General features: G+C 40.3%; 1 protein-coding gene across 1 annotated transcript in view; it reads right to left on the reverse strand.

Annotated features, from left to right (window-relative positions):
- Nucleotides 1-978: 978 nt before the first annotated feature.
- mapk4 (mitogen-activated protein kinase 4) overlaps nucleotides 979-13,228 on the reverse strand; it is a 12,590-nt gene continuing 340 nt past the window's right edge. The window contains exons 2-8 of the mRNA XM_025053475.1: nucleotides 11,096-12,218; nucleotides 8,913-9,088; nucleotides 4,055-4,199; nucleotides 2,713-2,795; nucleotides 2,005-2,083; nucleotides 1,714-1,927; nucleotides 979-1,621 (exon numbers count right to left, since the gene is read on the reverse strand). Of these exons, the coding sequence (XP_024909243.1) occupies nucleotides 1,426-1,621; nucleotides 1,714-1,927; nucleotides 2,005-2,083; nucleotides 2,713-2,795; nucleotides 4,055-4,199; nucleotides 8,913-9,088; nucleotides 11,096-11,462 (1,260 nt within the window). The 5' untranslated portion in view covers nucleotides 11,463-12,218 and the 3' untranslated portion in view covers nucleotides 979-1,425. The remainder of the gene's footprint in view (nucleotides 1,622-1,713; nucleotides 1,928-2,004; nucleotides 2,084-2,712; nucleotides 2,796-4,054; nucleotides 4,200-8,912; nucleotides 9,089-11,095; nucleotides 12,219-13,228) is intronic.

The raw sequence follows: 13,228 nt of genomic DNA on the forward strand, positions 1-13,228 counted from the left end.
TACAAAGTTTCAGTGCCCTTGATATGAACATGTCCAAATCGAAGAGCCTGTCTTTTTGCTTGACAGGAAGTGACTCAGAGGAGTCATCATTCACTAGCACGGAGATGGATGCAGTTGAGGAAGGTGGCTGAAGAGCTGGCAGAGGAAAGATTGGTGAGGGGGGTAACATATTTTCAACTGGCTGAGGAGGAGGTAGAGATGTAGGAGTTGAGGGAAGGAGTGGGTGAAGGGAAAAGGGAAGGGAAGGGTTTGATGAAGTAATGGGCAGATGTGTTTCTAGTCTGCTTAAATCACAATCAGCTGACTGCTGCTGTACAATGTCAGTATAGTGGAAGACTGTAGTTGAGAGGTCAATTGGGGAGAGGGGAAGTGGAGGAGAGGAAGTGCAGCAAGAGGATGAAAGTGGTGCAGTAGATTGACTGGGTGAATGCAGACGAGACTTGGTGCTCTGAACCCAGCGGGAGATCTCTTGGAATAAATCCCCCGTCTCCTCCTGGTCTTCCTTGTCCTCTTTCAATTCTTTCTCCACCTCTTTGCGGTCCTCCACACTGCCACCAACAAGTTGAGTAGGCACAGTGAGGTTGTGATGAGTGTTTCGCTTCCAGTGTGACAGATCCAGTATGAGCTTAGGCTCTGAGTAGTGCTGAGGCTTGCCCTCCCTCCAGGCAATTTTATCCAGATATGAAGGAGACCCCACTTTGTAATCACATGAGCGGCCGCAGTCCAGTTCCCCATATCCCAAACCGCAGGCCCGTTCCAAAGAGGAGAAGGAATTTTCCAGATAGCGCTCGGCTGAGCTGCTGTGGGAATATTTGCGTGGATCTACCTGTAAAAGAGATATTGGTAATGTTTAGGACGTAACGAGGAAAGAGAAAAGATAAATGACAGTGGACTGAGTTGTTCTGAAACTTTTTTGACTGCTGACCGTTACACAGAAAAAAAACAAAAACAAATATAGAAATACACAGTATATATGATATTGACGCTATATGTGTATTGTATAGTAGGAAATAACTTATTGAATAATTAACTGAAAAATAAAATAGAACTACACTCATTCAATTTGAATAGAAGTTGCGTTGTATAAAACATTGACTCAGTAGGGGGCAGCAATGTCTGTCATGAGATGCTTGTTCTTTAGAAAATGTTTCGACTAAGTTAGTAGGTCATATTTACATAAAACAATAACGACGTTCCAGCATCCTTCGCTGTTCAAGAAAGCGTGTTTAAATTACCTAAATGGCTCCCTCTGCAGATCAATAAAGGTTATTGCAAGTCAAAAATCCAAAAGTTTTAAGTTTTAAAATGCATTGAACAGTATGAAGTATGAAAATATAATGAAAAATGAGGGCTGCAAAAAATGAGGGCTGCACAGTTACACAGAATTAGGCTTCAGTGATCTGTAGATCGCTAAATCAAAATTTATTATAAAAGATAGGAAGCAAATTTAATAAAAACCTGAGCTTCCTCTATCACTGAGGTGTTACTGGCTCGAGGGTCCCTCTGCACTTCCTCGTCCTCGGTTGTGTCTCCCAGTTCAGAGGTCATGTGACCCAGAGGCCTGCACCAACACCTCCTGCCTGACTGATCCCAGCACACATCTGACGAACTGTTTGCGTACCTGCAGTAACACATACAGTAGCAGTTTTACAGTTGTACTAGATTCATTGCAATGTACTTGTACAATGTACAAATCAGTGTAAAATTACACACTTGTCCCAGTGGATGCTGGAGGCCTGACTGTTGCTGAGGTTCTGCTCAGTGATGAGCCTGTCCTCCAGTTCATCCTCAATGTGAAAGGGGTGCAGGGAGGTGGGCTCATCCTCTGGACAGGAGTACTGCTGTAGAAAAGGATGGGACAATGCTGCCTCAGCTGTCAGCCGATCCATGGGGTTAAATGTTAAGATCCTTTCTAGAAAGTCCACAGCTAAGAAGAGGGGAGGCAGATGATTTGAATGAATTTCTTGAAATTACATTATGAATGTTCACACTGCCTCTGCTCACCTTGTGCGTCTACTTCAGGCAGGAGTTCATAAAATGGTTTATTGATCCTCCATTCACGATTAACATATGAAGGCATCACCTGTGGCAGGAAGACAACTGGTTTAAAAATTTGTAAACTCAGTTGCAGTTATTTCTTTTGGTAAACAACCTTTATCTCATGGAAGGGGTTTATCTTCATTTATTACCACTACTGATTGGGTTCTACTTAAAGGCAAAAATGCAGACACATCTAACATGGTAACACAGTACATACACAATATTACTTTGATAACTATGTCTGTGATCAAAATGATGAATGAGTGTTTTTATTACATTTCACAATTCAAATAACAATGGGAATTATTTCATTAACTTGTAAATAAGCTGCTGTTGGAGTAAATATTTAGATGATTATCGTGATATTAGCTTACCTTATATTATATCCACTTATATTAATTAAATGGCTGCTGACACAGGAGTGGGATAAAAAGATTTCTTCAACTTGTTCACTTAGAATATGGCTGTAATTTAAATAATCAGAGGAGCGGAAACAGCTTTTGATCAACCATCAAAGAACAGTAAAGTAGTCTTAAATAAGTTAAAGATATGATACAATCATAAAATCTTGTTTATGTTGTATGTCTTCACCAATTCTTATTATGTTCCAAGCTGTCATGTCTATTTGGGCATTTGTCTGTTCAACATGTACAGCAGACCATGAAGCATTACCTGCAGCAGGTCTTCTCTGTCCTCTTCTCTCAACACAGGTACTGAATCAAGAATCAGCTGCATCTGCTCCAGCTCATGAGCTCCTGCAGGGGAAGCCAGCCAATCAGATGAGAGACCGATGAGCAGTTATATACAGATTAAAACAACATTAGAATTGGAGGTGATCCTCTGTGTCATACTTTTACCTTAAAAATTATCCTGGATTTGCCCTGAGTTTTACCAAAATTCACCTTTACTTCCTCTTGGTATATGATTCAGAATCATTTTTTGGGCATTTAAAAAAATATAAATAAAATAGGTCATATGTTTCTTTTGTCTATGTAATTACAGAGTTCTCCCAAATAAGGTTATACATTTTTTAGGAGTTTTCAAAGACAGTAAAGTGGACTGTATTGGACATTGCGCTTGTGAGACGTTGTGTCTCTGAGCATACTGTATCATATTTTTTTCCCGCTCTTTATTACACAATTGATGTTAGTGTGAATCTCACTTTCTAAAATAACCCTATATCTATGCAGAAACTGTGTTTGTGTATCTGACCACCCGATGCCGTTTTTAGATGAGTGCTGCGACTACGGTCTTGTATTCATGAAGTTAAAATTGTCCTTTTAATTGTTTAAGATCGCCAGGAGGCGATGTTACACAATGGAACGTCCAATGGACCAATTATATTGAAGATGATGATAGATAGTGGTGATAGAATAAACTCTGATTCAGTCTAAAACTTTCTGCAAATCTTGATGTTGTACTCAGGCAAAGAAATGCCTGCAGGAAATCAAATGTCTGGATTGGAGGACATTAGAGAATAAAAGAAAATCCATGCTAACAATGGCACCTCCTCTACTTTGACAGCACTTGGCACCATTCCTGAACCTCGGCTTTCAGGAACTATTGACTGCTGGGTAGTCTGATTGAAGTCAATCAGATGAATGAATTCTGATTTAATTTTGACCATTTTGACTATAAAAAAATAGGCCATATATGATTTAATTTTAATATCCACTACAGTCTATGACAGCAGTTCTCACAATTATTCACATTAACATCCAGTACAATGCACAAGTTGTAAGCATAAGCATGTTTATGAAACATGCAATGTACCTACTTTTATGCCTAAAGCTGACTGACATTTAGACACGTACTGTATATAAAACAATAAACTATATGTAAGAACCTGGAAAAACATTAACCAAAAATAAACCAACTTCAAGAGTAAAACATTCCTTATGACTATGAATTAAATAATTATATATGATAATATCAAATACAGACAAGCAATGACATTTTTTTTACGGTTACATGGTCACAGCTCTGGGATTGACAATAATAAATTAAAAAATACCTGCAAATAGCATGCGTCCCGTAAGCATCTCTGCCAGTATGCAGCCTGCAGCCCACATGTCAATGGCCTTGGTGTAGTTGTTTGGAGACAGAAGTAGACGAGGGGAACAGTACCACTTGGTAACAAGACCCTCAGACAGATAGCCCTAGAGGAAGAGGAAAAAAAATGGTGAGTAAAGGAAAATACATGAAAACTTTGTGTACTTCCTTAAAAGCACAAAGATTAGACACTCAATGCAGCTATTATGCAAATTAATTAAGAGTTCCTTAATGTCTAAATGTTAGCAACATGATTTGGTTGAAAACAACAAAAAGAGGGATTGAACAGAGATAAATTAACTTTACAACTGTTTACTTAGCACTCACCACACCACGCGGTGGCTGCAGCCCACTTACCTTAATTCCTGGACTATAAGCCGGTACTTTTTTGCACACGCTTTGAACCCTGCGGCTTAAATAATGACGCGGCTAATTTATGGATTTTTACGGTCTAGTGAAGTTCATACTGCTAGCGATCAATGACTTTTCTGGTAGGCTAGTATGTGTTATACTAGTAGCGTATGTCTGTCTGTGAATGGCTGTGTGCGTACATGTGCGTAGGGCTCACACGAGAGAGAGAGAGGTAGTGAATGTTGAGAACAGTTTGAGCCCTGTCATGATGAAGCGTGAGTTGGTTACAGGAGCTGTTAAAACGCTGTTTATGTTCTGTTGTGTTCGGTGTGGCTGATAATAAAGACTCCAACTTCCCTGTTTCTGCTGTGGACAAGCATAAAGGAGTTAGCCCCAGAGCTAATGTTAGCTTTGGCCCTGGAGCAGATTGCTGAGTCTCCCCAGTGCATTCCAACTATGGTCGGGGCACCAAAGCAGGAAAGAGCTAAAGTGAAACCAGCTGTGTTATAGACACAGTTCGGAAAAGGTATTTATTTAATAAAAGTGAAAATAAATACATCTTTCTGTCTAAATATCCCATGTTACCATGTGGACACCTGCAGCTTATAGAGAGGTGCTGCCTATATACGTATGTACAATTATTTTTAATTTTTTTTAAATAAGTGGGTGCGGCCTATATTCAGGTGCTCTAAATAGTCCAGAACTTAAATTCTAACAGGTGCATGCTCAATCAAGTGTCATTCTAACGGTAGCATGTTGTCATGTCTGTCTGTTTTCTTTTCCTGCTGTGTGTGGTAATCTGTGTGATCACACTCACCTGTTTGTAATTAGCCTCACTTGTGTCACCTGGTGCTCCCTGTGTGTATATATACATCTCTCCCTCAATCTGCCCTTGTTGGATCATTGTAGTTTGGATCAGTGTGTAAGTTAGTGACTGTTTTCAGAGTGCTGTCTTTGTGAGTGCTGTATCCTTCGTGCCAGCGTTGTGTCGAGCTTTTTGTTGTAGAACTGTGTTCCTAGTTTGTTCCTGAGCAAGTCTGTTGCTGTGCTCAACTCTCTTCGTGTTCTCAGCTCTGCTCGACTTTGTGTATGCTTCAGTCCTGGTTTTTGGAATTTAGAACCTTCAAATAAAATACCTGCACCAGTACTGCATTTGGGTCCTGCCTGCTTCCTGCCATGTTGATGCCCCCATGTGACACATGTACCATTCTGGCACATATGACAGACCCAGAGGAAGAAAGAGAAGCTCTGAAGAAAGGTTTTGGTCCAAGAATGAAGCTGGGTGTTTCACAGTGCTTATTTTTCTACAAACCACAAAATATGTTTTTAGTTTTCAAAGCTGGCACTTAAGGAGTAGGCAGTCACTCCAGAGATGCAGATGCATGCACCAAAATCCCTTACAAAGTCAATCCTGCATAATTTGTGTCCTTTTAAGTCCAGTTTTCAGTCTGAAAATGAACATAAACCCATATTTAAAAGGCTGGGAGAAAGGAAAATATTTTATTCTATTTAGCCTACATACAGTATGTACTGTATATATAGATACCTCAGTTCGACACAGGAAGGCCTCTCGCGCACAAGAAAGTATCTCGTGAGCACGAGATACGTTTCTTTTCTTTTTTTTCCCATGTCCCTTAAGGGGCTCCATACAATTAAGACCAGGCCAAAAATGTAACATTCTGCATTTCTAATAGTTCCTTCGACAAACCATATTTCTTTTTCTTTCGGCTTTGTCCCTTTTTTCAGGGGTTGCCACAGCGAATTATTGATTTCCATCTCTCTCTGTTCGCTGCATCTTCTACTCTGACTCCAACTAACTGCATGTCCTCCCTCACTACATCCATATATCTCCTCTTTGTCTCCTACCTGGTAGCTCCATCTCTAACATTCTTCTACCAATGTATCCACTGTCCCTCCTCTGCACATGTCAATCTGGCTTCTCTAGCTTTTTCTCTAAATCTTCCTGTCTGTGTTGTCCCTCTGATGACCTCATTCCTGATCCTGTCTATCCTTGTCACTCCTAAAGAGAATCTTAGAATCTTTAACTCTGCCACCTCCAGCTCCGTCACATGTCTTCTGTCTATTGCTACTGTCTCTAATCCATACATCATGGCTGGTCTCACCACCGTCCTGTAAACCTTTCCCTTCACCTTAGCTGACACTCTTCTATCACAGATCACTCCTGACACTTTTCTCCAGCTGTTCCATCCTGCCTGTACTCTATTCTTCACCTCTCTTCCACAGTCTCCGCTGCTCTGAGTGTCACATTATCACTGTTTCAGTTGACCCTAAGTATCTAAACTCCTGCTCCTTGTAACCTCACTATTTCACTGTTCTGCCTTTCGTTTACACACGTACTCTGTCTTGCTTAGACTGACCTTCATTCCTCTTCTTTCTAGTGCAAACCTCTACCTCTCTAGGTTCTCTTATAGCTGCTGCCTACTCTCACTACAGATCACAGTCATCTGCAAACAATATAGTCCATGGGGACCCTGTCTGACCTCATCTGTCACCAAAAGCAAACAAGAAGGGGCTCAGGGCCGATCCTTGATGTAGTCCCACCTCCACCTTGAAGTCTTCTGTCCTTCCAACAGCACACCTCACCACTGTTGTACTATTCTCATACATGTCTTGCACCAAACTAACATACTTCTCTGCCACTCCTGACTTCCTCATACAAAACCACAATTCCTCCCATGGGACTTTGGTCATATGCTTTTTCTAAATCTACAAATACACAATGTAGCTCCTTCTGACCTTCCCTGTACTTCTCCATCAACATCCTCAAGGCAAATATTGCATCTGTGGTACTCTCCCTAGGCATGAAACCATAGTGTTGTTCACAAATCTCTACTTCCTGCCTCAACCTAGCTTCCACTACTCTTTCCTAAATCTTCATTGTATGACTCATCAACTTTATCCCTCTGTAGTTGTTACAACTCTGCACATCACCCACCAGAACACTTTTCCTCCACTCATCAGGCATCTTGTCAGTCTCTAAAATTCTGTTAAACAACCTAGTCAGGAAATCTTCCGCCACTTCTCCTAAACACTTACATACTTCCACTGGTATGTCATTGGGACCAACTGACTTTCCGCTCTTCATCCTCTTCAGGGCTTTTCTTACGTCATCCTAATCTGATCTACCTTCTTTCTAATAGGTTCTCCCCCCGTTATGGTTAAATAAAAGTAATTTTATTATAATTAAATAACTATCTTTATCAATGACGATACTTATGGATGGATGAATGGATGAAAGTTTGTATAAGCCATACTTGCTTTTTTTTCTTCCATGCATTTCTTTCTCACATCTTCTATTCCCTTTGTACTTTTCACCTTGCTTCCTCACACCTATGCATAACTCACTATTTCTCTATCTTTTTTTTCTTTTTTTTTAACTTCTCCTCCATCTTTCTCCCTGCAGGTGTAACCCCCTGTGTCTGCACTCAGCTGCTCTCCCATCCTGTGTTCTGAGCTGACAAAGGTTTCATAAAAGATGTTCTCCACATGCCCAAAAAGCACAAAAGCAATGACATTCCTTAGATATTTAGATATATGTGCTCTGCTGGTATAATTGTGTTGCTGTGAGATCTTCCTGCACTAATTTATAGAATCAGTCAGAAAAGTTTTTAAACACAATAGAAAGGACGATCAGACACTGTCAGACATCAGGATGTTTCATTAAAGAAACCGTTGATTTAATAGAGGAGGTCTTGAGTGAAGTGCAGTCTAAACATGTGAACTCATTTGAGGAGGTGCAAAGGCAACTCAATGACACATACAGAACAGTAACAATGCAAATGTCACCTGAGATGTTCAACTGATAGGGGACAGGCGGATACATTATTCTGTCTCTATTGTGAGGCAGACAAAGCCTGTCTGAGCCTCCTGTTCTCTAACAGGCCCATTTCTCTGCAACACTATCCAATCATAGTCTGCCTCTCTGAGACAAGGACATAGAGACAGATGTGCAGCTGTCCTTAAGGACCCACGACTAAGGCTCAGGCTCTCTTTTTATTTAATATTACAATACCTCACATTTCTCTGCCAGAAAATAAACTAAGCTCATCATAATTCTTTTTTTAATGGCCTATAATTATTATATGATAATATATTATTTTTTGGGCAGGCCATTTTCATTGAAAAGCACTATTAACAACGGAAATAATGAAACCAAAACCTATAACTATATAGGTGGCTCAAATGTTCAGAACAGTATAACAATGCTTTCCACCACAGACAGTTTTTATGAAGAGAAATGAGGTGAAGTCACCCTGACAACAGATAAGTACATCCCATATAATTTATTGATTAAATATATAAAGTAAATGTAATATAATTATATATTATATATTTAACCCACTAATATCTAACATGCATACATATTTTTGTATTTTGTATATTTACTATAGCTTGATTGTTGGTTGACTGATTCAAATTCTGACTCAATGTTTCTTTTTTGCCATTACCTTATGAGAATAGTGAGGGTCAACTATCCTAGCCATCCCGAAGTCTCCGACCTTGAGCAGCAGTTGGTCCGTGTTGATGAATATGTTGGCAGGCTTCAGGTCTCTGTGCAGGACGTTGGCTGAGTGGATGAACTTGAGTCCTCTCAGCAGCTGGTAGAACAGCAGAGTAGCATGTTCTGCACCAATGCAAAGAAAATCAGAAATCAGGAAATGTATGTTACTTGACATAAATAAGCAATCCAATTATTGGGATATACTCCCTTTGGTAAAACACATTCTACATGCTGACTTATTTTGATTTAGGTCATCTTTTTGTTGCTCATTCTAAAAAAAAGTCTAAGTCAGAGGAAAGTGCTCCTCGAAGAAGTGGTGATTACAGTACAGTGGAACCTTGGTTGTCAAAAATTTGGAACTAAAAATTGCCCCGGTTGTTGTACCATAACTCGGTTGCTGGACAGGCCAACAATACCACACAAACGTGACTGAGTGTGTGGCATCAGTCCGTGCTCTGGTCATACAAGCTAAGAACTGTTGTCTGGTTTTGCTGGTATTTCTTTTAATTTCTTTATTCCAAAAACCACTATGAGAAGAACAATAGAAGTGAATATAAATAAAGTAAATAAAAATAAAGATAATACGAAAGCATGAGTATAGCATTTATATTTCAGATCTGGTTTTACAGTATGGCTTAGCAAAGTCATCAATTTGTATCATCCTTAGAAACAACGAAGCAGTAAAAGAAGCTAAGGTTGCCAAAGGAGTGACTGTAATCACCAAGTAAAGATCTCAGTTAGTGATGTGTCGTTCGCGAGTGATTCCCGAGTCATATGAAAGATTCGTGACTCGTGACTCCCGAGTCATATGAAATAATTGTTCATATTGAACTCACGAATCACTCACAAATCACACTCTGCGAACTAATTCCTCTGCAAACTAATCTTTCATTACAAACGAATCACTCTCTGTGAACTAATTCCTCTGCAAACTAATCTTTCGCTGTGAACGAATCATTCTCCGTGAACCATTTTTTCGCCGTGAACTTATCTTTCGCTATGAACGAATCATTCTCTGTTAACTAATCTTTCGCTGTGAACTAATCTTTCGCCGTGAACGAATCATTCTCTGTGAACTAATCTTTCGCCGTGAACTAATCTTTCGCTGTGAACTAATCTTTCGCCGTGAACGAATCATTCTCTGTGAACTAATCTTTCGCCGTGAACTAATCTTTCGCTGTGAACTAATCTTTCGCCGTGAACTAATCTTTCGCTGTGAACTAATCTTTCGCTTCGTTCTCGCAGATTCGTTTCATTTCAGAGCTCGGGTCTCTTTTGCTCTTATTCATCTTCACATTGTTGTGTGTTTGTATTTCTTAGCTTTCCGCATGGTTTTAATTGCTTATGGCATTTTGTGTACTTTGTAGACTTTGTCAACGGAAGCAAACCATGTTACCTTCAGTGTTTAGTGTCGGAGAACCGCAGCCTTCTTTACAACGCCCACAATACGGCTAAAGCGCCACCCGCTGTAAAACGAATGAAATGATTAGTTCAAGATTCGTTCACGACCCGTTTATTTTACTGTTCGAGAGTCAAAGATTCGAATCAATAAAATAGTCGGTCTTCCCATCACTAATCTCAGACATTGGAAGAATGGAAAAGTTGCTACTGATTTGGATCAATGAAAGGCAGTTGGCTGGCAACTATTTCAGAGACCATATTTGTGAGAAAGCGAAGCGAACATGAAGTGCAGTCATGACTCCTCAGCACCATTAGGGATGAATGAAAATGCCTTTCCTATTTGAAGCTTTGCTCTTTATTCAGTTGTGTTTATCTTTTTTTGTTGAATCTAATTATTTTCATTGGTTTCATGTTTGAACCTGTACGCAAAATGCTGTTGAAAAAGTTTGAATAAGCAATCATCCATGGTACAAGAACAGATTAATTCAATTTTACATTGATTCCTATGGAGAAAATTGTTTCAGTTCTTCGTGAACTTTTTTAGCTCACAAATGGCTTTAAGGAACGAATTAAGTTAGAAAACCGAGGTTCCAATGTATACATAATTTGCTTAGGGTAAAACAGAAACATAGAAGTCCATGTTGTGAAATGTTGTAAAATTTAGTATCAAACTGACATATCTAATATGAAAAATTGTTACACAGACAACACACTTTTGTTATTGTGTACCTGTGGGAAGCGGCCCTTGTTCCAGCAGCCGAGCCAGATCCGTCTCCATGCACTCCTGGACTATGTACATGGCACTGAGATGGGCTGGGTCTCGGGGCAATGGGCGTCCATATGGTGCTAAAACCTCTTGAACCTGGACCACATTTTCATGACACAACCGGTGTGTGATCCGGACCTCCCGCAAGGCATGTTTCACTGTCACGGTGTCACGCATTACAAGTTTTTTAATCGCCACACGCTGCCCATTACGCTGGTCAAAAGCTGAAAGTACCAAGCCAGTGACACCAGTACCAAGGGGTCGGAGGTCAACAAAGTGACCACTGAGCTCGAAAGCATGGAAGAAGAGAGGAATGTCCTGTCTGGCCATGGTAGCTCAGTGTGAGGTGCTAGAAACAGATGATGATGGGTTTCCGTTTTGTTTGACGTTGTTCACAGATATTAGAAACTCTGAAGTAAAACTGCTGATGTGTACAGTGCCTTGACCTGCTGGTGAGTCCAGAATAATAACTATGGACCTGACTTTCTTTGGGATTAAGGTGCATACGGTACAGTAAATATGGAGCAGAAAATAAAACCAATGAAATGACTTTTCTTGTGTCCAAGTCTGACTATTAAAATGATTAAAACAAATTAGAAAAGTTTCCAATAGAAAATGGTCAAAAAGGATCAAAATATGTGGAACTATGTAAAAAGAATATGATCATTTGCCTCCGTCAGTGATATGTCTCCTAGTCAAACATCCACAAGTTGGAGTTCTGACAGCAACAGGCGTACGGCCAGATCGGCACGCATCTGCTTTTTCTGCACACTCGGATGTTTGTTGCAGGTCCACTCTCCTCATTTGTCCAAGGCTCTAGTGCTGAGTCAGAGGAAGGGGAGGAGGGTATCGTGTTGTTCTTCAAAATTCAATGAGTCTATGTTGGCTCCTCATCTTCTTCCATGTTACCAGAGTGTCTCAGTCAATGAATCGGCCAGTGACAAAAGTTTATCAGGAGTCAGATCCACAGTTGGACAGCAGTCAAATCCTTCAAACTGTGCTATAATCCTCCACTAATCTGCTTCCATCAGGTTATGTACTCATTATAGAAAAACACTCACAGCACATCTGCTGCTGCTGCTCATGCTGAAGACAGAACACACAGAGATGAATGTTACAGAGCAACAGGGCCTGTGTTTTGTCTGGGTGGTGGTGGATTTATCATTGCGTAATACCAAATGACAGCGTAACCTTATCTACTGTACAGCAGCAACTCAATGTGCTTACAGAAGCTAATTACATCTATTCAGCAGTGCTGTAATATCTGCCAGAAAGAACACTGTAATATCTGCAGTATTAAGGTGCTGATGTTTCTGAGAAGAGAGAGATCATCAGTGTTGTTGTTTTGTTACCCTGTTTTATTGCCCACTCATTGGATTTCTTATAGAAGGGGTGAGAAACTACAGCTTTGACCCTTATGAACTCTATGCTCTTTGAGCTGTAAGAACTCGAAACAATTCATTCGGAACAATTTTTCTTTGCTGTCCAAGGCCTGAGGGCACAGCTGAGTATTCTCACAGTGTGTGTCTTATTATACAGTATCTCTCTTCCACTGGAACTGCACTCCAACCTGGTTTTAACAACCTTTATCCCACCTCTCCCCACAAACTGGTGTGCAGCCTGGATGACAGAGGCAGTAAGGGCTGTAAAGTGAGAACAGAGAGAAGGAGCACTCACGGCTGTGCTTATTGGGAGGTGCAACAGGACTAACTTGGCAGATGAAAACAAAGGATGTCTACACCCTGGTGTTATCTGGTTAGTGCTGCTGCCTCTTTGTTCCTCATTCTGTTTACATTTCTTTTTTTTTTTTACACACACACACAGACATATATACAAATTATAATTGCTTAATTTTATTTTTTGAGTCATGAATTATAATAATCACAATAAGCCTTATTCTTTTCACACACCATGGCTACCAACACCTGCCTTTGTGTGTCGACATGTACTCCTGTGACGCCCCATCTGACAGAACAAAAACAACTGAGTCTATCCGACAAAGGCAGCAATAAATAAAATAAACCTGTGCCAAACGGGGCCACTGATCCTATACCGACAGACCAGCATCACTTTATGGCCACGATCTGGAATGTCGC

This window comes from Cynoglossus semilaevis, chromosome Z (assembly GCF_000523025.1).
Source record: "Cynoglossus semilaevis isolate Cse_v1.0 chromosome Z, Cse_v1.0, whole genome shotgun sequence".
NCBI lineage: Eukaryota > Metazoa > Chordata > Actinopteri > Pleuronectiformes > Cynoglossidae > Cynoglossus > Cynoglossus semilaevis.